The 25,620-nt window shown below is 38.0% G+C and overlaps 1 protein-coding gene across 4 annotated transcripts in view; it reads left to right on the forward strand.

Moving 5' to 3' along the window:
* Positions 1-25,620, forward strand: part of FSTL5 (follistatin like 5) — a 322,446-nt gene that overhangs the window by 267,473 nt on the left and 29,353 nt on the right. For 2 of the 4 annotated variants that reach the window (XM_037377605.1, XM_037377613.1), the window contains exons 11-15: positions 3,097-3,123; positions 9,690-9,808; positions 16,804-16,953; positions 23,608-23,715; positions 25,211-25,335. In XM_037377605.1, the coding sequence (XP_037233502.1) occupies positions 3,097-3,123; positions 9,690-9,808; positions 16,804-16,953; positions 23,608-23,715; positions 25,211-25,335 (529 nt within the window). The remainder of the gene's footprint in view (positions 1-3,096; positions 3,124-9,689; positions 9,809-16,803; positions 16,954-23,607; positions 23,716-25,210; positions 25,336-25,620) is intronic. The other 2 variants (XM_037377621.1, XM_037377629.1) reach the window with 1 other exon arrangement.

Below are 25,620 nucleotides of genomic sequence, written 5' to 3' on the forward strand. Positions count from 1 at the left end.
TCTTTCCTGGCAAAAATGGCCCCAGGAATGTAACACCACTGGGAAAGTCTGTGAAGAAATTCCTCCTCTGGCAAGGAAGCCTTATCTGTGGTGGATAGGATCAGATTAGAAGCCGTTTATACAAACTGGACACTTCCAGGTCAGAGGGCTGGGTAGGATGCCTCCACGGGTGCTGGGCAAACTGGCCCATGGCATTGCGAGGCCACTCTGGATTAGCTTTGAAGGATCAGGGGAAGTTTCTGCAGACTGGAAGAAAGCCAGTGTCACTCTTCAAGATAGGCAAGAAGGAGAATCCTAGACATGATAGGCCCAGCAGCCTCACCTTGATCCCTGGGAAGCAAATAACCCTGGAAACCATTCCTAAAAACATGAAGGACAAGAATGTGTTTAGGAGCAGTCAGCATGGATTTATGAACAGTGTGCCTAGTCAGCCTGAGAGCCTTCTGTAATCAGGTGACTTGTGGAGTGGATAAGGGGAGGAGTAGATGTTTATCTTGTCCTTAGAAGTCCTTTGGACACTGTCTGCCATGATATCTCCAAAGAAGAACTGACAAAGTACAGGCTAGGTGCACAGGCAGCGGGGTGAACTGAAAGTTGGCTGAACTGCCAGGTCCAAAGGTTGTGATTAGTGCCACCAGTGCCACTCCGAGGCCAGTTATCAGTGGCCTCTGGTACCACAGGGCTGTGTCTTTCCTCCTCCTGTCTGTCAAAGTACAAATGACCTATTTAACACTTCGGCAAAAGAAAACAAATACAAACACCTTGACATTCCCTCTTTGAAGTTGTCAGCTTTTATACAGAAAGATTTGACTGCATAGTGCTTGCAAAGCAGGTGCCTTATTTAGTTGATGAGAAGGACCAACTGATCACGTATTTATTTAAAAAATAATAGCTGCCAATAAAGCATTAAACTAATACTCCATCTCATGATTGCAACTCATATTGTAGTCAGAGGTCTAATTCAGGAGAATAATCAAATATTTTAAACACAAGCAACCAAACGTTGCTTAGAAGAGACACGTTAAATGCTCTTGTTCATGTCTGCCACTGAAACATACAGTACACCAAATCTATTCAGTGCTGTCAGCACTGGATATAAATCTAAGACTTACAGTGGTGTTAGCAATTTAGTTGCCAAGAAGTTTCATTCAGAGCAGTTGGATGTCCGGAGGACACATACTCGGCCAGTGTAGTCAAGACTTCCTTCAAAGCCAGCCTCTCCTGAAAGTAACAACCTGAAATCAGATAAAAGCAGATGACTGAGAAATAAATTTAAAATATGTTGACTCCATTTTCACTTTAGCAGCAGTTCAACAGAAATTCTGCCTCCTGCTGTAAAGGTTTACTACTCAGCCTGAGTAAGTGACGAGATGGCACACTCCATTAATCTTGGCTTTTGGCAGTTTATTGCATCCTAATGGTTAAAGGAAACGCGAGGACGGTATTTGAAAATAATGCACACATAATCCAGAGAGTTAAACTGGTTTAAAGATAATAAACCAAAGACCGAGCGTGTCTGAAAGCTGCATTGATGTTCAGTGTTAGGAAAGGGGAACTTTTTTTAATTCTAATATTCAGTATCACTTCACTTAAACAGTAAAACTGCTACATTCTGCTTATGTGGGGATCTCTCATTTGTACACTTCAGAGCACTGAAAAAGTAATCATCACCTTCATTTTATCAAGGAATAACTGAATGACACAGTTTAAATACTGTGTCTAAGGTCATATAATGAGATCGCTCTGTTGAGAGAATTGGTAAAAAAAAATCAGGGGACAAAAAATAGTAGAGGAGAGGGAGAGAAAAAACAAAAGCCCAGTAGCTCTGTTATCCTGAGACTCTAAATCTTGAGCTTGTCACAAAGCAGATTGACATTTTTTCGAAGGACCCTTCTACATGTTTGCAGCTCTGTATATTCTTTCAGAGCTCAAGAACAAGAGAAATACTGTGCTGCATGAGGCAGAAGACCTATCTTGGTCCTGTCTTCAGCCCAGTAGAAGGTGCTTGGGAAAATCGTAGTATCTGGGACTATTCAGGAATGATAGTTGTTCCTGTTTCTACTCTTAACCTTAAGCAGTCAGCAGTTGAGGGTCTTCTGTATACCATCATGATTTTTAATAATGTGTCTTCCATTACTTTTTCCAAACTTTTTTAAAAAATACATTAATGTTTTTAGCTCTTGAAATGCTGCGTTTCATTGAACATTACAATTTCAGTATGTCTCTCTGTGACATATACTTGTTCTCTGTGTTGTTTTCCTTTCCTTTAATTTTTCTGTATTTCTTAAGATCATTACTTTGCAAAACACTGGTTTTCAGTAATGGTATTTTAAACAATTTATTCCATGGCATGCTGAGCTCTAAATATTTAAAATTTGCAACATTATATTTATGTTTATTTTTATTCTCCCCAGGCAGAAAGAGCAAAATTAAGATAATCAGGTTTTATTCATCTCAAAGGTGTAAAATGAAAATGTAAACAAGATGGTGCAATACGTGGAAACAACTTAAGCACTTAGCTGGTTAGCATGCCATCTTACAGTTCCCAGCTTGATCTTCCAAAGATAATGGCAAACATTATACAGCATGACAACTTTAGTAGCATGGCTGTGTTACAGCAATACAGAGTAATATCTTCTATTCACTTCGGCTTTACATGTTTCTCTCATAACTATGTCCTGAAATAAATCTCTTCAAAGTCCAGTGCTTTTAAAGGAAATGATGAAAATTACATCACCTGTAATTAATAATACATAATTTACGTGTATGTAAACTCAACGTGCTTTTTGTAATGGACTTTGAAACACACTATTGATAAATGCTAATGGAGTTATCTTGGGGGGGCAGATATAATGGGGGGTGATGGGGTTTACCCTAACCCCAATAGCCATGACAGCTAATCACAATTTTGTCACGTGACATAAAGAACTTTATTTAACCTTATTGTTAATTCATTGTTTACATTGATTTACCCGTAGAAGTATTTTAGTGAATCAGGGGTTAAAGAATCATAATAATTTTAGAATTGATGTATCATTTCATGGGGGTTTTTTCTTGTTCATATGTGTTTTCTGTTCTTTCTCTTACATGCTGCAGTTGCAAACATATTGTGGCGAGAGCAAGGTAGTAATACAGATGGCTTTTTTTATATTCTCCATATTATGATGAAATGCTCATCTATTGTTCCTTTCCTCTGTGTTTGGTGGGTTTTGGTTTAGTGGGGTTTTTTCATACTCTACAGTTAGAGCAGTTACCTTCCTTCTTGCAATGTTTGATGGATTTTATTTAAAGAAAAAATATTGTGGAAAATAATCCTTTAAATGCTCATACCTTTGTGAACTGCTTTTCCTTTTGGGAAGAGAGAAGGAAATAAGCTGTTCAAAAATTACTCAGAGGGGTACAACAAAAAGCTCAGATTTAAAACTTAGACCTTTAACTTTTGTTTGTTTCTGACATGATAAAGGCTTCCAACCAATCAGCCTATATGCTGTTGGGACCAATTTTCTTGTGTGAATCATTCTTATTTGACAAAATTATAATCTGAAACATTTCAATTAAAACTGAGGTACCTGTTTGTGCTTAATGAGACAAAGCATTTTCTTCTTACACTCAGGGAAGGGTTTGTAAATAAATGTTGGGAGGAGTAACAGAGGTTTGTGGTGTGTGACCAGCTGAAGGATAGATATAAATACAGACAGTATCAGCTGTTAATAGAAAGTACAGAAAGGATATGTTACTGATGAAGAGATTTAATTTTCATATACATGAGATAGTCTTATAAAGGGTATTGCAAAAAAAAAAAATCGTAATTGAAGTGTTGAGCTCTTATTCCATTGCTCCAAGTAGCCTGTTCTTAATTTAAAGTTGCTCTTTAGGAATTAATGTATTTCAGGAACAGGAAATATTTTCAATTACTTCCACTGAAAGATTGATAATACTGTAAGTGGATCAAGCTTTGCTATGAATTCATGCTGCAAATGGCATTTCTGCGTATTTCTTAAAGATTTATTTTAAATTAATTTAAAGATTCAAAAATTTGATACTTCATTTGCCTAATTACATAGTAACCTTTGGCATTTCCCAGTGTGTTTACAAATATGAACTAGTTTTATTTTTTTAATATCCCTGTTTCACTAGTTTCTCAGCTGGTATAAGTGGTCAGTTCCTGGTTATAGTGGGGCTCAGCTGTGACCCCCCTCCCTGCTGGCCCTGCAGAGTAAACATGCCATGTTCAGAGCTTCATACACTTCCACTGTTAACAGTTAAACTGGTGCACAAGAAGATTCTAACAGGAAAGTTTTCAAATGTAGAGTATTTTCACCACTTATTGGGAAGGTATCACTTTTATTTTCTCCTGAATAAAACTGAAAATATCATTGGCAACCGCTTGATTTTTTTGAGGAGTGTTTTTTCAGATGCGTGGGAAAGGCTGCCTTGGAGTATGTGCAGCTGAGGGGGAAGTTTCAGGAGTCTGTTTATCAGATGTCTGTGTCGCTTGGGGCTATCAGCTGATTTACTTCCTAACAGTCTAGTATTACTTATCCCGCTAATAACTACAATATACTTTAGTCAAGTAGACCAGGGAGAAAGGAAAAGATTTTTTTTTTTTTTCCCCCTCAGCCAGCCACACATATTTATTTCTCACCAAGATACAATAAGCCAGTTGCTCAGCCATTGATCTCCACACTGAGTTCGCTGGTAGGGGCAGCTTAACCTCAGACAGGCTTATCTGCAAATTCCAGCTGTTCTTACAGGATGCAGTGTCGGGTGTTCTTTGAAGCAAGACCTTGACATATTATCTTATGGAGGCTGTATGATTTACCTGCAAAGGCACATGAAAGTACCCACTGCCCAGAGTGGGCATATTGCCCTTGGTGCACCCTGTGCTCAGCATAGGCGGGATTGGCAAATTTCCTTAAACCTGAGCCTGCTTCTGTGCTACACCAAATGCAGCACAGACAAATTCCTCTCACACTTTTTGGTATCCTATTAATAGATATGTTTGATATAAAATGAGGAAAACTCTGCTTGGAGACTGCCCCTTTTTTCTTTTTAGGAAAACTTGGCCAGAAGTGGGAAATGATTCTGCAAGGTTTCTCAGAGATAATTGAACTCACTTGTTGTGGGCATTGCCAGACACCCTGATGCATATCACTGCCTTTTAAGTGACAGTGGTACCTGTGTGATTTCTAACGGGGAATAGGAACTTCCGTGTACCTGTGTACATACTGCAGTGCCTGTCTGCCAACCTGACAGGACTTCACGTAGGGTATGCTGCCTTCTGGGAGTTAAGATCCTAGATGTTGCTGACAGGCTGCCACAACTTGTCAAGAGCATGGACTGCTATCCTCTGCTACTCTTTCACGTGGGCATAGATGACACTGCAAGCCAGAACCTGGGCAGAATCAAGGAAGACTATAAAGCTCAGGGGGCGCAAGTGAATAATTTTGGTGCCTAAGCTATTTTTTCTTCTATTTTACCAGTAAGAGGAAGGGGTGCAGCCAGAAATAGGACTATAATGCAGATCGATCAGCTTCTGGCTTCATGGTTGGTGCCATTGTGAGGGGTTATGGCTTCAGTGACAATGGCACATTCTCTGGCTACAGCCTGTTAGGGAGAGATGGGATCCACCTTTCTAGAAGACTCAGGGGCATCTTTGGCAGCAGGCTGGCCAGCTCGGTGAGGTGGGCTTTGAACTGAAGGACTTGGGGAAGAGTCCAAAGCGGCAATGCTCACACCATCACATCTAGTGGAGGAACAAGCCAGGCCAACCAGAGCAGCGATAAATGTTCCTTAGCTGCCTCCCAAGATGAGAACCAGAAGGCCAAGAATGTCAAGGGTGGCCACGGCTGTGGTGGATCCACTTACCTCCCTCCTGGGAAACTGTGTGCTCAGTTGCCTCTCTGAAACGCCTGTGCGCCCAGGTACAGTGTGGGAACAGACGGGAAGAATCAGAGATCTGCGTGCGGTCACAGTTGCAGTAACAGAGACATGGTGGGACAGCTCGCGTGACCGGAATGCTGTCCTGGATGGCCACGTACGTTTTAGTTAAGGCAGGCCAGCGAGGAGAGGTGCTGGAGCTGCTCTTTATGTGAGGGAGCAACTGGAACGTATCGAGCTCTGCCTGGGCATGGATGAAGAGCGAGCCAAGGGCTCACGGGTAATGACTAAGGGATGGGCCAACACAGACGACGCTGTTGTGTGTGTTTGCTCCAGGCCACCTGATCAGGAAGGGGAAGTCGATGAGGTTTTCTACAGACCATTGGAAGCAGCCCCCCGATCACAGGCCTTGGTTCTCATGCAGGACTTCAACCTCCCTGATATCTGCTGGAAAGAAAACACAGCTAGGCACACACAGTCCAGGAGGTTCCTGCAGATCTTTGATGATAATTTTTTGACACAGGTGGTGCAGAAGCCAACAAAGTGAAGTGTGTTCCTACACTTTGTACTCAGAGAAGGACTGGTTGGGGATGTGAAGGTTGGGGGTAACCTTGGTTGCAGTGCTGGTGAAATAGTGGAGTTCAAGATTCTGCATGGAGGAAGCAGGGCAACAAGTAGGACTGTAACCCTGGACTTCAGGAGAGCTAACTCTGGCCTCTTCAAGGACCTACTTGGAGGAATCCCATGGGTTAGAGCTCTAGAAAGTAGGGGGGTCCAAGAGAGCCGGTTAATATTCAAGAATCATTCACTCGAAGCTCAAGGTAGGTGCATCCCCATGAGTAAGGAATCAAGCAAAGCGGGCAGGTGACCTGTGTGGATGAGCAAGGAGCTCCTGGAAGACCTCAAACAAAAGAAAGTTGTTTATGGGATGTGGAAAAAGGGACAAGCCACTTGAGAGGAATATAGGAATGCTGTCAGAGTATGCAGGGAGGCAACAAGGAAGGCTATGGTCCGTTTGGAATTAAATCTGTGTGAGGGAGGTGAAGGGCAAGAAGGACTTCTTTGAGTACATCAGCAGGAAAATGATGACTAGGGAAATGTGGGCCAGATGCTGAATGAGGTGGGTGCCCTGCTGACCGAAGGGCACGGAGAAGATGGAGTTACTGAATGCCTTTTCCTTCAGTCTTTACTGCCAAGGCCAGTCTGCTGGAATCCCAGACCCTGGAAGCAACAGAAAAACCCTGGAGAAAGGAGAACTTTCCCTTGAATGAGGAGGATCACATTAGAGATCATTTAAGCAAACTTGACACCCACGAATCCACAGACCCTGATGGGATGCACTCTCAAGTGCTGAGGGAACTGGCAGATGGTATTGCCAGGCTACTCTCCATCATCTTTGAAAGGTCATGGAGGACAGGCAAGGTGCCTGAGGACTCAACAAAAGCCAATGTCACTCCAGTCTTCAGAAAAAAAGGAGGACCCAGGAAACTACAGTCCAGTCAGCCTCACCTCCGTCCCTGGAAAAGTGATGGAACAGCTCATCCTGAGGTCATCTCCAAGCATGGGGAGGTAAAGGTCATCAGGAGTAGTCAACATGGATTCACCAAAGGGAAATCATGCCTGATCAATCTAGTAGCCTTCTGTGATGGAATGACTGGCTGGGTAGATAAAAGGGGAATGGTGGATGTTATCTGCCTTGACCTCAGCAAGGCTTTTGACACTGTGTCCATAGTATCCTCACAGGTAAGCTCAGGAGGTGTGGACTAGATGGGTGATAGTGCAGTGGATCGAGAACTGCCTGATGGCAGAGCTCAGAGGGTTGTGGTCAGTGGCGCAGGGTCGAGTTAGAGGCCTGTAGCTACTGGTGTTCCCCAGGGGTCAGTACTGGGATCAGTAGTTATTCATCAGTGACCTGGCTGAAGGGACCCTCAGCAAGGTTGCTGATGATACACAACTGGGAGGAGCGGCTGATACCCCTGCAGGCTGCGCTGCCACTCAGCGAGACCTGGATGGGCTGGAGAGCTGGGTGGAGAGGAACCTCATCAAGTTCAACAAAGGCAAGTGTAAGGCCCTGCACCTGGGGAGGAACAACCCCACGTACCAGCACAGGCTGGGGCTGACCTGCTGGGGGGGCAGCTCTGAGGGGAAGGACCTGGGAGATCTGGTGGGCAGCAAGTTGCCCATGAGCGTGGCCAGCAGGTCGAGGGAGGTTGTCCTGTCCCTCTGCTCTGCCCTAGTGAGGCTGCATTTGGAGTACTGTGTCCTTCTTGGGGCTCCCCAGTTTGGGACAGGGAACTACTGGAGGGGGGTCCAGCAAAGGGTTATGATGATTGGCTGGAGTATCTGCCATATGAGGACAGACTGAGAGAGCTGGGCCTGTCCAGCCTGGAGAAGGGAAGACTGAGGGGGGATCTTACCAATCCATACAATTATCTTGAGGGCAGGTGTCAAGGTGATGCGACCAGTCCCCTTTCAGAGGTGCCCAGCGACAGGACAAGGGGCAGCGGGCAAAAACTGCAGCACAGGCCGTTCCGTCTGAACATGAGGAAGAACTTCTCTACCTTGAGGGTGACAGAGCACCAGGACAGGCTGCCCAGGGAGGCTGTGGAGTCTCCTTCTCTGGAGACATTCTGAACCCACCTGGAGGCAACTCTGTGCAACCTGCTCTGGGTGACCCTGCTTTAGCTGGGGGTTGGACCAGGTGACCTCCAAAGGTTCCTTCCAACCCTGACCATGCTGTGATTCTTTGATCTATGCAGAAACACACACTTTTCCCTGCCCCTCATTGTTTTATTATTTTATTTGATATTAAGGTGTATTCTCTCTCTATTGATACAGGGTTTTCTTCAGAATTTAGGATGAGCAGAATTTTAGACTCATTTATTTTTCCTGGGGTTTATTCTCCTGTGTACCTATACCAAATATTTTTATGTCACGTGGAAGCTTGGGCCCTGTACCCAGGATACATCTACATTTTTATCACTGTAGACCATGGTTCAGCTGTCCGAGTTGGTTATAATGGTAATGTTATGAGTGACTGTCTTCACCGAATTATACAAATATGAACAGATCACCCATCATAGCATCCACATAGCGAATAAAAAACTGTCTTAATTGGAACATGATAAAGTAAGGAGAACGTCCTTTTCTGTGGTCATGAGCATGATCACACATATTATGAGACCTCACGCTATAGATCTGCTTCCCACCTTCTCCACGAAATGTTACATCATGTCTCTCATTTAGCAACATTGCAGTAGAAAGATTTAATAGTTCTATAAACATCTGAGGCCCTTCAAGCTTGGAATGAGTATCTGCCCAGCTCTGGCTTTCCAATAAAATACAATACAGAATATTTCCTTCTTTGACCAAAAGTGACGTCAAATATGGGTTTATAACAAAGATTCAGAACTTCTCTTTCAACTTTATAGAGAAATTACTTCAACTTTTCCATCCCTCAGAAAAAGAAAAATAAGATTACATGGAGAATTTATATTAATTCGATTTCAGTGTAATGCTTCCATAAGGTTATCTTTGTTACTGCAGCTGTCAAATTATGTATTTCCAGATCTGTACTCATAAAGACACTGTCTTCCCAATGGAGAAAACGATGTGAAATTCTGAATAACGTAAAAATTTTCTTTTAGTTTTACAACAGACGATCCCATAGGATGAGCTGTATTAGCACTATACACATTAACAAATTGATCTCATACCAAAAATGTGATGAGGTTTTTAGTTCAAGATAAGGATTTTCTTTTTTTGTCACTATTTAATTTTATACATTTCAATGTGTTTTTGTTCCTAAGGTCTGGGAATTGGGAACATGTTTTATGTTTTTTATGAAGATGGAATCAAAGTAATACAACCAGTGGAATGTGAATTTCAGAGACATATTAAGCCTAGTGAAAAACTCCTCGGTTTTCAGGCAAGTTATTTTTTCAATTTTTTGTAGTGTTTTCTCAATTATGGTTTTCTTTAGGTAGTAATTTATTATTGCTAGTTTAGTGTTTTCTGCTTGATAAATTCAGACATGTCTTCTCAATTAATAAGTAGCTGATAATGGTGGACTGAAAATTTCCTGTATTTTGCTTGATCAAATTCAAATTTTCAATCTTTCTTTTAGATTTAATATTCCCTGTGTATACTTTTCAAACCCTTTAATTTCTTTGTTTGTCCTTCTTTTCTTCCAGTCCTTTCCTTTAACTGCTCTCTACTCTTTATTTCTGGTTTGGTGGTTGTTTTTTCTCCCCTGCCTGAGTTAAGTGCAGGGACTGATTCTCTTCCCATTAAATATAAGATGTAAGATTACTATTTCTAATGGTTTGTTTTCCTTCACTAGATGTTTGTCTATATTAAACTGTCAGCTACAATGAGGCAAATCCCTGTCCTGATAAACACATTTACACCTCCACTGAAGTTAGTAGAGATGATTGATGCTTTGACTCAACTTACAATTCATATAAGTAGTTTCAATAATTTTATTGTTAATAGACTTATAGCATATTTCACCAAATTCTGTGTGTTTATGGAGTAGTTTACATGTGTAGCATACATAAAAACAATAGTGTATTCCCCACTTCCATTTGTTCTTCTGATGTTTTTCCTTTACTGCTAATCAAATTGCTGGCTGATATGAAGCATGTTCTCACAGGAACACTTGGTACTCATCACCACATTAAGGCTTGTTCCGTATGATCTATAACCTTTCAAAAATAGTAACTTTTTCTCATTATTTGGATTTGAATGAGTGACCTTGAAATATGTAATAACCTATAAGCTGTACAGTTTGGGGTTTTTTTTCCCTAATACCTAAAGCACACTGAAATAATAGCAGAACTGTTTCAACAGAATTTGCCTCTTCAGTTATCATTATTGATGTCAAAGGCTGCTGTACTTAGCAAGATTTATTTTAGTGTGAATAATTATGCTTTGAACAGCTAATCATACCTTGATTTGTGCTGCTTAAGTAAAATTAGGTTGACACAGCCAAAAATAAGTCAAAAAGCTTTTTTATAGCTGTTTAATTCAAAAGCTCATTATTTAAGAAGTCTGTTAAAATTTTATTGGTCTAAAGTACAGCCTAGATTTTAAGTTTATTTTTATTGAAGCAAGGTAATAATCAGGGTGGATAAGTCAAACTAGTTTCCTTTTTGTACCTTTCAAATCTAAAGTAGCATGATAATCATATCCTCTGGGGAAAAAAAAAAAAAAAAAGAAAAAAGACAAGGAGAGTTGAGTACTTGATAACTTTCATTTTAAAGTAGCTATAGACCTGTCGTTCTTCGGATATCTTTGGTTTGTGGGTAGGTGTGGTGAATATACAGCCAGAAATTAAGCTTTGAACCTGCATGCGTGTCATTTTGCCCATTAAATTCAACAATATTTCTGCTTACTTCCCTGAACACTGGAAACATCTTCCCTCATATATGGTGGTTAATAAATCTGGTTTTCTGCTCATATTGACATCCTTGTTCAGTCTGCATTCCAAAAAGAGAAAAAAATGAGGAATAGTTTTCAGTAAAAAAAAATGAAATTTTGAAAATATCCTTTAGATTACTTTCTCCTACAAGAAGGATGAAACATGAGTTTAAAAGAGTTCCCTACACTTACTGCTTACACTATGACAACAGTAGCATATTCTTGAAAAAAAAACCTCATTGACTATGAAGCTTTAGACAACAGTTTTCTGCTTTGAAGAACTTAATATCTTCCTCAAGCCTCTTTGGAAAAGCTGTTTTCTCTGAGTAAGAATACTAAATAAAAACCCTGTTCTGTCCCAGAAACAGATATTTTATCGAGTTCAGCATGCGATCATTTAGTAGTAAGAGTTCATGTCATAAATTACTTGTTGACAATTCTCTTTGTCTCTGTCCTATAACTTTACTAATCAGAGATGTTGGTGTACTATGTGTTTTGAGGTGGCTTTATATAGCCTTTCACATCCAGGGCAGCTATTGCTAATAAGTTCTCCTATCTCTTACTATATACCTAAAGGAAATACATGCTTGCTTAAACCTCTCCCATTTCTTTACTTTTCTGAATTAGCTATTCAAGTGATAAGTAAAACACCAATAGACCTGTTTCATTGCCAGACATTTACTACAGTGTAGGAACATTTCTAAATTCTGCTGCACAGTTTAGGTACTAGAAGTGTTACAGAAAATGTGTGAATATTACACCTGATATTGTTCCTCCCCAGGTTTCCTGTTTGCCTGTCAAAAAAAAATATTACCTTTAGCTGAGCTGTCGTAAAAGAATGAATTCAGGTGTTTCTGCATGGCATTGTATTGTATTGTGAACAAATGTTGCAGTAGTTACACATGTTCATGTTTAGGTATGCTAGTTTTGCTAAAGGTAATTTCTCTGTAACTACATACTAGAGAACCCTTATCTAAATATTTAATTGCCTCTTATGCAACTGGGTGTCAATGCAGCAAAGCACTCTAGCGTGTATCTATCATGGGAATCAATTAGACTTCCATTGTGTTTAAAGTGACCAAAAGATTTAGTGCTTTACTGGATCGTCATGGTTCACAGGACATTATGAAGAGCTTCCTCCTCTGCTTCTCAGAATCTCCTAAATTACTTGAATCTTCTAAATTAATGTGAAAAGAAAGTAGACTTTTATTAGGCTGATAGCCACAATTCTAGGTGCACGGGGACAGAAAAAAACTCATCTCTGTTTTCTGATGCGAACTATTTAGTTATACCATTTTTGACAGCTGTTTAACCGGTCATCAAATAGATTCTTAACCATGGTCCAAGTAGAGTCTTTCACCTCTTAAATGTCTCATCATTCTGAAGTGTTTGGGACATTTTCTGCACTAACATGCAACCTCTATTTATCTTCTGCAAATTGGTATTATCTAAAGCCTTGAAAGTCAAATTCTTACACAAAAATTTTTTTATTTTCCCTTCCCAATGAATCCCAATAAGAATAATTATTTCAGGAGGCTAGGGGTGGGGAAAGAAGCAATTGAAACATGCCTTTGTTGAGACCAATGGCAAAATCCTTTGAGTTTCAACTAACCCTGATTTCCTCTTTGTTACAACTAGCGCATAATGGCCATATTTCAGTGATCTAGGCCATCTCACACTTGAGTATGTGCTGGAGGTGGGAGCAAAATACTTAATTGCAAAATAATTAATGTGAGTACTTGGCAGAGTGGAGTTTCCACAGGAAAGGAACTTGAATCACACCAGTCCACAGAATTTACTTTGGTTTACCCTCTTACAGCACAGTAGGTATAGTAAATGCAAGATTATCAACCTTTGCTGAAAAAAAAAAAAGTGAAAAAGGTCCACAGTCTGATTTTTACTACATAATGTCAAGTAAACAGTAACTTAATATAGAATAGGTGGTATATATAAAGTCATGTCTTAATACATGCACTGTTGTAACCTGGTGAACTGACCTGACTCTTGGACAGCTGTAGCATGGACAGGCATTCCATTGTACTGCCTGAAGAGCTTGACTCACAGCTTGTTAAAACACTGAGGACCCTTGCATCAAGTGTAAATTTATAGTCATAGAATTTGCACATATAAATCTGCAAGTACATGTTTTCTCTTGAGAATTTCTTGCCCCAGACTACCTCAAAAAACTTCCTCTAAGGATTTATTTTCCTCCATCTGCTGACTTGTTACAGGGCAAGTCACTTTTTGATTAAAAAGTCTGGGGGGAAAAAAACAATGAAATAAATTAATGTTTTATCAGATGTTAGATTTTTTCAGAGAGAATAAATTAGGAAAAAGTAAATTGCTCACATTTTAATTAGAAGAAGAAAATGGTGGGCTTATGCCTCTATTTTAAGGAGAAATTATTTTAACTGATTACCCAACCACTGGGGAAATTAATACAGAGCCTCAGAATTCCTGCCTGCAATGTAAAAGAAAAACCAAACTGTCTAATCAGCTAAATGTTAACTTTTCAAAAGCAAGATTTCACTTCCATTGATTGAAGCTATTTCTGAGGCATCTAGATAAATAAGGATTTGAATAACTGAAGAAACAACTAAATAAACTGATTCATGCTGAGGAGAAAGACTGTTCTGGATATAAGAATTTTAGTGCATAATTTTCACTGTTACTTCGGAGAAACCCTATTTTTCTTTTTTTTTCTTTAGGTTTTGGGGCAGAGTTGTCATTGGCTTGTAGAAAGTTATGACAACATATTCTAGAACAATAAACTGCATTCACATATGTAAATTTATTTTTTACTTCATATTTTTTAATTTGGCTCTGATAAAGTGTCATGCTTTCTACTTGCTGTATTTAAAGTGGAACAAGAGGGGGAAGTTTTATGAATTATATAGATAAGAGTCATACCCTGTAGTTTCTAATTAAAAATATGTATGTGAGTGTACATCTATATACATATATAAAAATTATATTTATATTGCTTTTACATTGAAATAATATTTAGAAATATGCTTCAGTCAGTGTTTTAGACTCAGATTTAGAAAAATATTTAAGGAGGTGGATTAACTATGGATATAGATGTAAGTGCTTAACTTACAGTTTTTTCCCATTCTGATATACTTCCCACAATGGGATTAGTGGAGTCATTTACACTAATCTATATTACGCTATGTGAGAGAAACCTAGATTCCTTCAGCATCAGCAAGATTTGGTTTTATTTTTTAATAATACATTGAATATGTCTTGATATATTTCACAGCACCAAAAATTGCTGTATATTAAGGTGAGTCCCTAAGAGACATAACTGAAAGTAATGACACAGTATAGAGTTGTCGTAAATATTTACAGATGCATTATTTGAAGAACATATTCTTTGAGGAAGAAAGAGTACAGTTTAGAACAGTCTAAAAGTAGGTATCTGTTCAGATAAAGCATGGAACTAAGACAAGGTGTATTTAGAATATAAAAAATTGAGATTACTGAAGCAACTTTCCTACTGAAGTGACAATTGCATAGAAAGTAAATTACTTTCATAGAAAGTAAATCAGATCATTGATCTGATGATTGCACATCATATTGGAGACATATTTGTTATGTTGACAGTTCTCCTTGTGATGAAAAGCTTTTAGCCACTTGTAAGAATGATTGTCACCATGCCTATCATTCTTTAAAAAACAGATTTTAAACAACTTCTCCCCTTAAGTGCATGGCTTTTTAGCAGTGCAAAATAAATCTTACTCTTTGCACTTGTTTCTAATTTCTGCTGAAGTTCCTGATTATGTGCCATCCCAAGGTACCTAAGTTTAGTAACCTTTCCTTAGTAGTGCAATTCCTGAAAGACCTTCCGTTTCTGGAAGTTTAGGAACCATGTAGGAACAAGCAGTATCTTTCAATATCCTGTAAAGAATCTCCCTCTGTTAGAGTTGGAAATTGATTTATTTCTTATTTTGACATATAAAGATCGAGTGTATTTCCTCAAACACAGAGGCACAGCATGCAAGGAATGGTAATGATATGGAAAAGTTAGTGTTGAAATGCATCATCTTCTTGAAAAGCATTGCTTGGTGCTGGATACGCTCTTCTGTCCTATTATTTTTCCTCTTCCATTTAAAAGGAGACGTGCTTAAAAACAGAGTTCTTGTTTAAGGTCTCATCAACTCTTGTTGTGCGTTCTACATAGAAGTCATCATCTGTTCATATATCATAATTATTTTTGCAGTGTCCAGTTATGATGTATCAGACAGAGTATTCTAAATTAGGAATAAGCAGCAGATAAGTGCTAAAAAGAAAGGATACTTCAGATTTGGTGAAATAGGTCAGGAAAGCAAAAAAGCTTGACACATGCTGTACCTCTCCAAGCAGAATATTTTCAAGGTCCTTTTTTTTTTTTTTTTAACATAAATTTGATGTCCATTATAGGAAAAAACATGCTATTTCATAAAGGGAATTTCCAAATTGGTAAATTATTTTTTATATATATAAAAATATACGGTATAAAAAAGAATGGTGAAGTATTTGACCAGATAACATTTAATGTTGATAAAAGCAAGTCTTCACCAGGAATATAAAGTATAAATATATAGAAATAAGAGTGGGAATATATTTATATAAAAATATGAATAGTAAGCATGTAAACTAAGGATAGCTATGCTGAGTGAGAGTGCATAGTTACAAATACATGTATTATGAAATATGAATTCACTGAAGTCCACAGGAATTTTACTTCCCCCCCCCCCCCCCCCAAATTGATCCTATTGCAGAGATGGAAGGGCAAAGGGCGAAAGACTGAAAGTAAAAAGCTATTTGATTTGTGTTGGGTTTAACACTAGTGAGATAGGCCATGAGAATGTCTTACGGCAGACGTAGCTAAACTTCTTGACCTTTGAAGCAACAGATCAGTTCTCCATGTGACCAAAAAAGCGGATTCCTCTAACTACTGCTACTGCTCTGCCCCTAATCCATGTGGCAGCCTGCACCACACCTCTTCCTTTTCCTCTCCATTTATACATTATCTGCCCATTTTAATATTTGCCCTCCTGCCTGCTGTGTTCTCAGATGCAAGTGTGAGCGGTCTGTCCCTGCCTGCCTTGGCAAGGCATGGTGACCCTGCAAATGGGGCAGCTTCCAGCGACTGCGCGCTAGCAAGGCGTTGTGTGTCTAATTTGGTTTTCTGTTTTTACTGTTTCCTGGTTCTCGCTCACTTCATTTCTACATTTCTTTCTCAGGACAGCGGTGCTACCTGTCTGAATATCTGGAAAACATCCAGAAAAGCTGGTGCATAGTTTACTCTGAAGTGCTTCTGTGTTGTGTGGTGCTTACAACTTGCAGTTTGACTAATATTAGTCTATGTCCTAATGTCACCTGTCCTTTTTTCCTTCCCTAATTTTTCTGAGGTTTTATTTTACAGTTAAAAAAAGAAGAAAAAGAGTATAATTTGTCTTTCTATTGCATTGTTGATTGTTTTGATTCTTACCTTTCCCTGTTTCTGGTGAATTATAGGATGAAGTTTGTCCCAAAGCAGATGGAGATCCTGTTCAGCGGTGTGTATGGGCAACTGCCGTTAATGTGAAAGACAAGTTCATTTATGTGTCTCAGCCCACACTTGACAGAGTCCTTATTGTTGATGTACAGTCTCAGAAAGTTGTACAGGTATTTATTTCTCATTTTTAATTTATTATCTAATTTGGACACAAGATTTTAAGGTTTTCCTTTATATTTTGAAGAAAAATGCAATTAGCTTGAGAATAAACACAATATCTAGAAAAAAGCTGATCTACTTTCAACATTTAGCAGAAGTTTATGTTTAGTGACTGTTCTTGCCAATAGGCAATTGGGAGGGAGAGAATCAACGTGAAAATATTTCTTATAAATATTAATCAAGTAGTTGAGGAAATGAGTTCTTTGGGAAGTTTCTGGCTTGAGGTACTTTCCAGTTGAAAATGAAGATTTGTTAAGAATCTTATCACAGGAACATATATGTCAGTTTTGACAGGAAAGGTCGGGGGTTAGGTTTGGCTACAGAAGGTGGAGGACTGTTACACCATAAGCATATTTTGACAGAGAAATTACTGGAATTGTGGAAGAGCCAACACCACACTTAGCCAAGACTGGAGACTATGAATTTAAACTACTTCTCCATTCCTTTCTAGTGTGTGGGTAGTACTATCAGTTTCTCGGTCTCTGCGATGCTGGAGTTACTCTGCTTAATCAAAACATTTTTTTGGGTAAAAGAGAGAAATCGATGCTATGGTATGGGGATTAATGCACTTGTATAGTTTGTGGAAGACCAAGGTACAAGGCAAAGCTAGAATGAATATTAGGTTTTTTTGGAGCAGTACAGTTTCCTCAGGAAAGCCTGAGAGAGTCACAATATGATCAGCAGTTTTACTGGGATGGAGTAAAAAATTGATATTAGTTGCCACCACTCAAATCAAATACTATAACTGCTGTACTCTTGTCTCTTTTTCTCCTTTTTTTTTTTTTTTTTTCCTTTATGTATCCAGTGGTATCGATGATATCGTTGTACTGTGAGGTTAAATAGGGGATTTACATAAGGACAGATTTTAGTCTGTGGAACTTTTAAACATATGAAAATGCATTTGAAAATAATAGCCATAAACTCCTTGAATTCTACCAATATATTTTGTGACTATGAAAAGAATTTTTAAGGTCTTAAAATATTTGTGTTAACAAGTCATATGGAAAAGGAAAAATCTTTTTTTCTATTTGTTTTTGCCTAGTATTCCCATCATATTACACCTTTTTTTTTTAATCAGACAAATGCAGTAGACTACATATCATTATATTAGCTTTAGTCTTTCAAGATGATGCCATTTGATGCAGAAAGATTAGTTTTATTTCACTTTCAGTGGCAAAAAAAGTCAATCAGTTATAGTTGGGGACTGTCAACAGTTTTGTTAGCAGACAAGAGGCTTTGTTTTTGGTTGGGCTTAAGTGTTTATGGGATTTTTTTTAAAGTACGTTACAGATCACATAAAATCTTGAAATTTACTCTAAAATCAAGATTCTTCTTTTCTTGAAATAAAATTATTTCCTGGGCAAAGAGTGCTGAAGCTAGTTAAAAACTTGTTAGCAGTCCTGCTCTGATTCTCAGAAGAAAGGACACTTTATGTGAAACTGGTAGAGGTTTTGACACCACACTGAGTGTTCTGATTCAAATTTTAATCATACGAATGTGTCTAACATCTACAGGGTTATTTATAGTATCATCACATTAATAGGCAACAGATGTTCTTTAGCTAAACAAAACATTTTTTTTTAATTAGAAGTCTAAATTGTTAATAAAAATATTTAAATAAAGCTTTTGCCTTTCTCTGATAAACGAACATAAGTTTTTAATGTATAGATTATATACTACATATTAGGCTCTGGGGAGACCTTATTATGGCTTTTCCATACCTAAAGGGGTCTTAGAAGAAAGAACAGATTTTTTTAATAGGGCTTGTGATGGTAGGACAAGGCGTACTGGTTTTAAACTAAAAGAGAGTACAGACTAGATATAAAGATGATTTTGGTATCATGAGGGTGGCAAAACACTGGCACAGGTTGCCCAGGGAGGTGGTAGATGCCCCACGGCTAGAAACATTCAAGTTCAGGCTGGATGAGGCTCTCCTGATCCAGTTGAAGATGTCCCTATTCATTGCAGGGGACCTGAACTAGATGACTTTTAAAGGTCCCTTTCAACCAAACCATTCCATGATTCTATTATATTACTATACATATGTATTACATATTAATATAAAATGTAAAAACACATAGCAAAATTGCAATTTTAAAATTACATTGCCTTGACAAATAATTATAATTTTATTAATTTTGCATTTTTTTAAACATCTGCATTTTCTTCCTTCTATATTCTATGTCTGTTGGCTCAGTACACATAACTTCCTCAAAACCTGAACTATCCAAATGGTGACAGGGACTGAGAAATGTTTTATTCAAAAGGTTAATAATAAGAAGTTATTAATTTTTTTATTCTTTTATTTTTTTTTTAGTTACATTGACCTTTGCATATCAAAGTAGAGATCAACTGGGTTGGTAATTAATTTTTGTTTTCTGAAAACAAGGCTTTTTTTACAACCAATTCAACATATTTCTGGAGGCAGAGAGACTAAAAAAACCCTAGTCTTACCACAATCTACAGTTTTGAAGGACTAGAATCTCTGGCTTTGGCTTCCCTGGTCTCTGGCTGACATTCATGTGTCATCTTGCTTTTCTACAGATGCTGTGTGAAATACCAATGTAATTGCATTTATTAGCATTTACACTTAAGTGGCAAGAGCATATTAGGCTGTTTCAGCTCACTGAGAAATACTAGAGAGGTTGGAGGTTTTACGGAAAAAACTTAGGTTTTACGGAACAGTTTGATTTGTACACTCTTCTAATTTGCCTTCAGTTACATTAGTTACTATTTTATTACGTACTTTAGCATTAACTGGATGTTTAGAGATACTTGTCTCAATTATGTATGTTAATTAAAAGGTAAAATTCAACAAATTTTACCATCACATTTCTGTAGTGAGCTGAAAAACACATACAGGATGCCTAGGTGTTACACAGAGCTTTGTGCACCAAGTCTGTGCTCCTTAGCAAATATATTGAGCTAAAACCAGATATCCACAAGCCTTCATGCTAGTCCAGGAGAAAAACCCCTTCACTTTCAAAGAAACTTATTTATTTTGAGGGATAGAACAGCATTGCTTTTGCATTACTTTAATAATATCCAACTTTTGAACTTAGGGAAGTGTAGAATGAAATCTGTCCCACCTTTGGAAACCTTTTGCAGGAATGTAAGTCTCAGTTTTAATGGTTCAGGGATGTTTAGATATCAATGATAAATGACCCTTCCATGTTGCAAAACTTAACACAGACATTTAGTAAGACAATATAACTGAGGGGCAACAGATGAACCAGATAAGTGAATTAAACCAAATGTGTCACTGTCACATTTGGGCACCTGAGCAGAATTTCTGCTATTTATTACTGACCTGAATATTATTTTCTAGGATACACATTTAGCCAAATACATGGGAAAAGTGCTATGAGACTTGTTTTGTGTCCAGCTTAACCATGCTGGTATAAAAAAATAAAGTTAAAAAAAAAAAAAAAGATAAGTAACAGTAGTTGCAAACAGAACAAGTCATGACAGCATAAAAACTGTACAATCTTTTACACATAGGAAAAGACTATAGAAAATAGAACTGCTGCTGATTCACAGATGGTGTTTAGAGATGAAATAATGCTAATTTGGAATTTAGTGACAAGTCAAAAGATACTTTGTTCAGCATTTCATATAACAAGCATGGCCCTGTATTCCTTAAGTTTTAACAATAAGCATTTGTCTTTGGTGCTGTTTTTTTGCAATCAGAAAGAATTCTTCTAATGATTACGTGTTGCTCTACTTGTATCACATGCATGTATACAAACACTTATGCAAACAGGAAGCAAGAAAGGGAGTTTAATGTCTCAGTTAAGTCTGTTTTCATTATTTACAGTATTGTCTAGCACAGAAAAAAATACCAAAATGTAATTGATTTTTGGAAAACAGGTACTAAACTGTTCAGGAATAAGAGCATTTTGATTACTAGACTGCCTTTTCTCTAAGTATCATTAATACAGAGGATATTATTTACATTTTAACTATTTCTAGTCTACATCTTAAAGAAGAAGCCACCTACCTACTCTGTAAAACCAAGTTTTTAAAAATGCATACTCTAGAAGGAACAAATATGGAGAAAAACTCATGTTTTGAATGTGAGCAGCACTCTAATAAAAGTTCTGGAAAGGTACAAAAAAACTGAAGACAACTAAAAACATATTTGAATGGAGTTTAGGTTGTGTAACTGTGCTTGTTTCTGTGTAAAAATAATGTTGATTTGGTTTTGGTTGTTATGGGTTTTTTTCTGAAGTACTACTATATATGTTAGACTTACTCCTTTCTGCTATGAAAGTTAACATAAAAGATGTGTGTGCAGGTGCACATATGCAACAGCTAGATTTGAGGTTTATTTGTTTCTGTGACAACTATATTTATCAAAATAAGTACTTAAAGAAGGTTCTACAGCAGACTAAATTGGAATGTATGGGAAACATGGATGGTGTATCTTTAGAGACATATCCATAGACTTTTTGATTTAGCTAGGTAATTCTCATTATAAAGTTCAAGAGAAATATTTGCTTTCTTCGTAAATTCTTGAAAGCAAGCACTGTTGCCTGCGGTTGTCCAGTAACAGCTTAGCGGAGCACGGTGGACTGGGATGACTCAGAGGTCATGCTGAAGGAACCAGAGCTCATCACCCTCGGCCCAGGCTGTGCTGGTAGCTGCCCCCCGGGCTGGCCAGGTCCAGCGGTGGAGGCCTGCGGCCACGGCACTCCATGGCCTTCTGCTGCTGCCGCCTCCCCTGAGAGCTGCCTTACCTGCGCTTGGCTCCACAGGCAATTCCTTCTTCTCGCCTACTCGTGGCAGTGCTGCAGCCCAGACCCTGAACACAGCTGGCATTCATGCCGCAGAACATGTCTGGGTCAGCCCTCTTCTCTGGGGAAGCCAAAAAGAAATTTGACACACCTGACAAAATCAGCTCTACAACAGCCCAAGTATTATTTAGGACAACTTCTCTCCTAGCCTACAGCAGAAAAATGTTATCAAACACAAATGACCTTTTTCAAGGAGTATCTTTCCAATTTTAAATGAGGCAGAGAGCAACCTGGTTTAATTTTCCATTTTCAAAAGGAAAAACAAATTCTGCCTAGATGAAGCTGTGGCTTGCAACACCTCAGGAGTACTGTTAAGTATCATCAGCAGTCTCAGCCAGCCATTAGTGCATTATCTTGAGGATCTACATCATTAGTTTAAATTAGGTTCACTTAATTAGCCAGCTGGTACTCTCCTTGACAAACTGATAAACAAGCTGTGCTTTACAGTTCCATAATGGTGAGACTAAAAAACAATTTCCACCTATTGTTTTCTGCTTTAATGATGAAAATAGAAAAGCAATCCCCGCAGTTGTTTACCTCATGCAGAATGTCTCTTAATCAAATAGATTGTCCTCCCATTTCATACCTCTTGAAGTCTTCAATTCTTCTCATAACAAAGGAAGTGTAGAGCTGGCAGTCTGAAAGGTTTGTGGTCTTAAGAGACAGTGCCCAAACTGTAGGGAAAACTCTGGTTCTGATCACAAGTCTACCTACAGTGGCAACTGTGATTGGAATAGATAGGGAAACAATCTTTCCAACTTCAACAAAATATACTCAGTTTAGCAGAGACAGGAAGCTTTGGGTGTAGCAACGTTGTGCTGGTTTTACACAGGACTGTGTAGTAACACCTTACGTTGATTTCAGTATGTGGTTTGAGAATACTCTTCCCTTTTTAGCCATTTTCCAGTAACGGGTGTAATTTTTAAACTGGTATGTATAAAGTGAGAATGATGATAGGGAAGGAAGATACGTACTTTTTGATTTGATTTAAAACTTGTTTTCAGCTTCATCACAGCTTCAACATAGTGTAATTTTGATGCCAAATGTTAGAGCACATAATGAATAAAAAAATTTTCAGCAATTCAGTAACTTCTTATTAATCAGAGTGTTGTCCCAAAAGTGGGATTGTTACCTGATGTGCATTAACCGAATCACACCCACAGAGTCCAAGTATTTGTTTATTTTACAGATCTGTGCAGTGAAGGGTGCGAGGCAATAATTCACAAAGCTAGTACCAGTGTTTACAATGTTGTGATATTTATACATTTAGATTTCTATAGATACTCCCATTACAGCCACTCCTCTCATATATTTTTGGTTACAACATTCTTCACTTTAGTTGAAAGGCATAGTCCATGAATTTTTACTATGCATGTTCTCTGGGTGGGGGTCTCCTTCTGGAGGTGGGTGGCTGGCAATGAGGAGGTGTGTTTTCCTGCTAAAACTAACATATAATGAGGATGATTCACTTCAAAGTGTTTAACAATTCATGGTATGCTCCCTAGGTTCATCAGTCTCAGGTCTTATCTCTGGGCCTATTGTTTTAAGTTACTTTTCATAGGTAACTAATTCCTATTTTGTTTTCATAGGCATACTTTTTATGGTTTTCTTGACCTTATACTTTGACCCATGCAATGTTTAATCTTACATTAAGAGGGCTGTTTCAACAGTTCAAAACATAATTTTTAAATACAATCGGAAAACACCAGGGAATGCATGTCCAGTCATAATTTTAATTCAAGTGTATCTATTATTTTTCTTTTGAAAATGTGACAGAAACTAAGGATTTTTATTTTTATTATGCTTCAGGCAGTAAGTACAGATCCTGTTCCAGTGAAACTACACTACGATAAATCACATGATCAAGTCTGGGTGCTGAGCTGGGGAAACATGGCAAAGAATTCACCAACTTTGCAGGTGAGGTGATCACAATGATTAGATGTAAGGAAATCTAGACAAGTTGAACTTTTGTGTGATTGCAACATTTTGTACATTTTCCTTTAAGCATTGTCATGACACCAGCATGTGCAGTGAAATTATTTCAGGTAACTAGAAAACAATTCAGACAACTGACTTTGCTAAAAAAGTTATTTTCAACACCGTCACTAAGAAGTGACAATGTTAATTGACAGAAAGATAAGGAACACAGCTGAAAGCAGCAGCATGTTCTTTTGAGAGCAAACCGTTGCTGTTTATTATGGTTTTGTCCCTAATTATAGGATAAACTGGATTTTAAGAGGCATATTCCTATTTTATTGCTTTTTTCAGATGTAAAATATTCAAAATCTTTACTTTTCCCATACCTCTGAGCACTGGCAACCCTAGGGACAGTCCCTAAAGAAACATTTCAAGAATCTGTACTTGCATTCCTACTTTTTCACTACTTTCTTTTCCTTACTTAATTTGCTGAGAACATGGTGATTGTTTTCATATCATACTTTCAAAATTCCTTTTTATTTCAGCTTATTGTAGTTTTCTTTAGAAGTTAATAAAATCCTTATGTATTTAGAAATATATATTTAATAATGAATAAGAGAAATTCAAACACAGGGTTCAAGCAGGAAAATGAGTAACATTTGAAAATACCTTTTTAGCACCTACAGACTCTTAGTATCTATGAGTATGCAAAGTAATTTGTGGGAGTTTAGCTGTCACTCGTCTCCAGAAAATGACTGATGACTGAGTCAGTCTCAGCATGTTTTAAAGCAACTGATCATCTTTGCTCTTGATTTCTTCACAGTAGTGCTTCTCCAGCTTATATATGAATATCATAGTGGATATTACATGGAATTGTCTTTTATTGACCCACAAACATTTACCTCGGAGAAGGTCCAAGATTTGGGGATGTGAGGCAAATTGGTTTATAACAATTTCAGGAATGTGTAAACTCAAATCAGCTTGCTCTTCTGAAAGATATTTGTGCTGTGTTGAATTACCTCCTGATTGATAAGAATTGGGAGTATGCATAGCCATAGTTTCCTGTGGATTAGTTGATAACATCTAATCTTTTCACTCTGGCTGAAGTGCTTAGGAATTTAATCTCACTCTAGGATCTAGAGTAAAAACCAAACCAAACCAAACCAAAAAAGGTAATAAAAAAATGTAATTTGCACTAAGAACTGCCAGAGGCTTTAATAATGTAAATGAATAAATATAGACTTAACGGGGGGGGGGGGGGGGGGGGAGGGAAAGAGGGGAAAAAAGAAAAAGATTAAATGTGTAACAGTTGTCTGAAATCTGTAATACCAATCAGCTTTATTCCCTGTCATTTGGGGGGGGGGGGGGGGGGGTTTTGATAACTGAAGGATAATACAAGAGATGGAACACAGAGGCAATACTGTGTTAATTTATTTGGATATAAATTAGATTTTGAAAGTATTTCTACAGAGTATAACGCTGTTACTTCATATAGGTGATAACACAAGCCAGCGGGAGTGTTTCTCATCACACAATCCATACTCAGCCAGTGGGAAAGCAGTTTGACAGAGTGGATGACTTTTTCATTCCAGCTACAACCCTCATCATTACACATATAAGGTAGGTTTTAGCTGAATTACAGCTAACTTTCAAAGGACCTATAGCATTGTCTTCAAAGAAAGTATGATTTAAAGACCTTGAAAATCTGACACCATGCCATCTACTTCAATATTGCTTTGGAATATCCTTCTTCATAAACACACTAAATGTGAGTTTTATTGACAGCAAGCTAGATGTAAGAATAAACACATTAGTAGAGTTTTTCATACTTATGTCACCAATGTTCAAAAGTTCCACTGCTCTACATACCAAAATTGAGGTGTAGTATTATCTGTGGTTTTCTTA

This window comes from Falco rusticolus, chromosome 1 (genome assembly GCF_015220075.1).
Source record: "Falco rusticolus isolate bFalRus1 chromosome 1, bFalRus1.pri, whole genome shotgun sequence".
Lineage (NCBI taxonomy): Eukaryota > Metazoa > Chordata > Aves > Falconiformes > Falconidae > Falco > Falco rusticolus.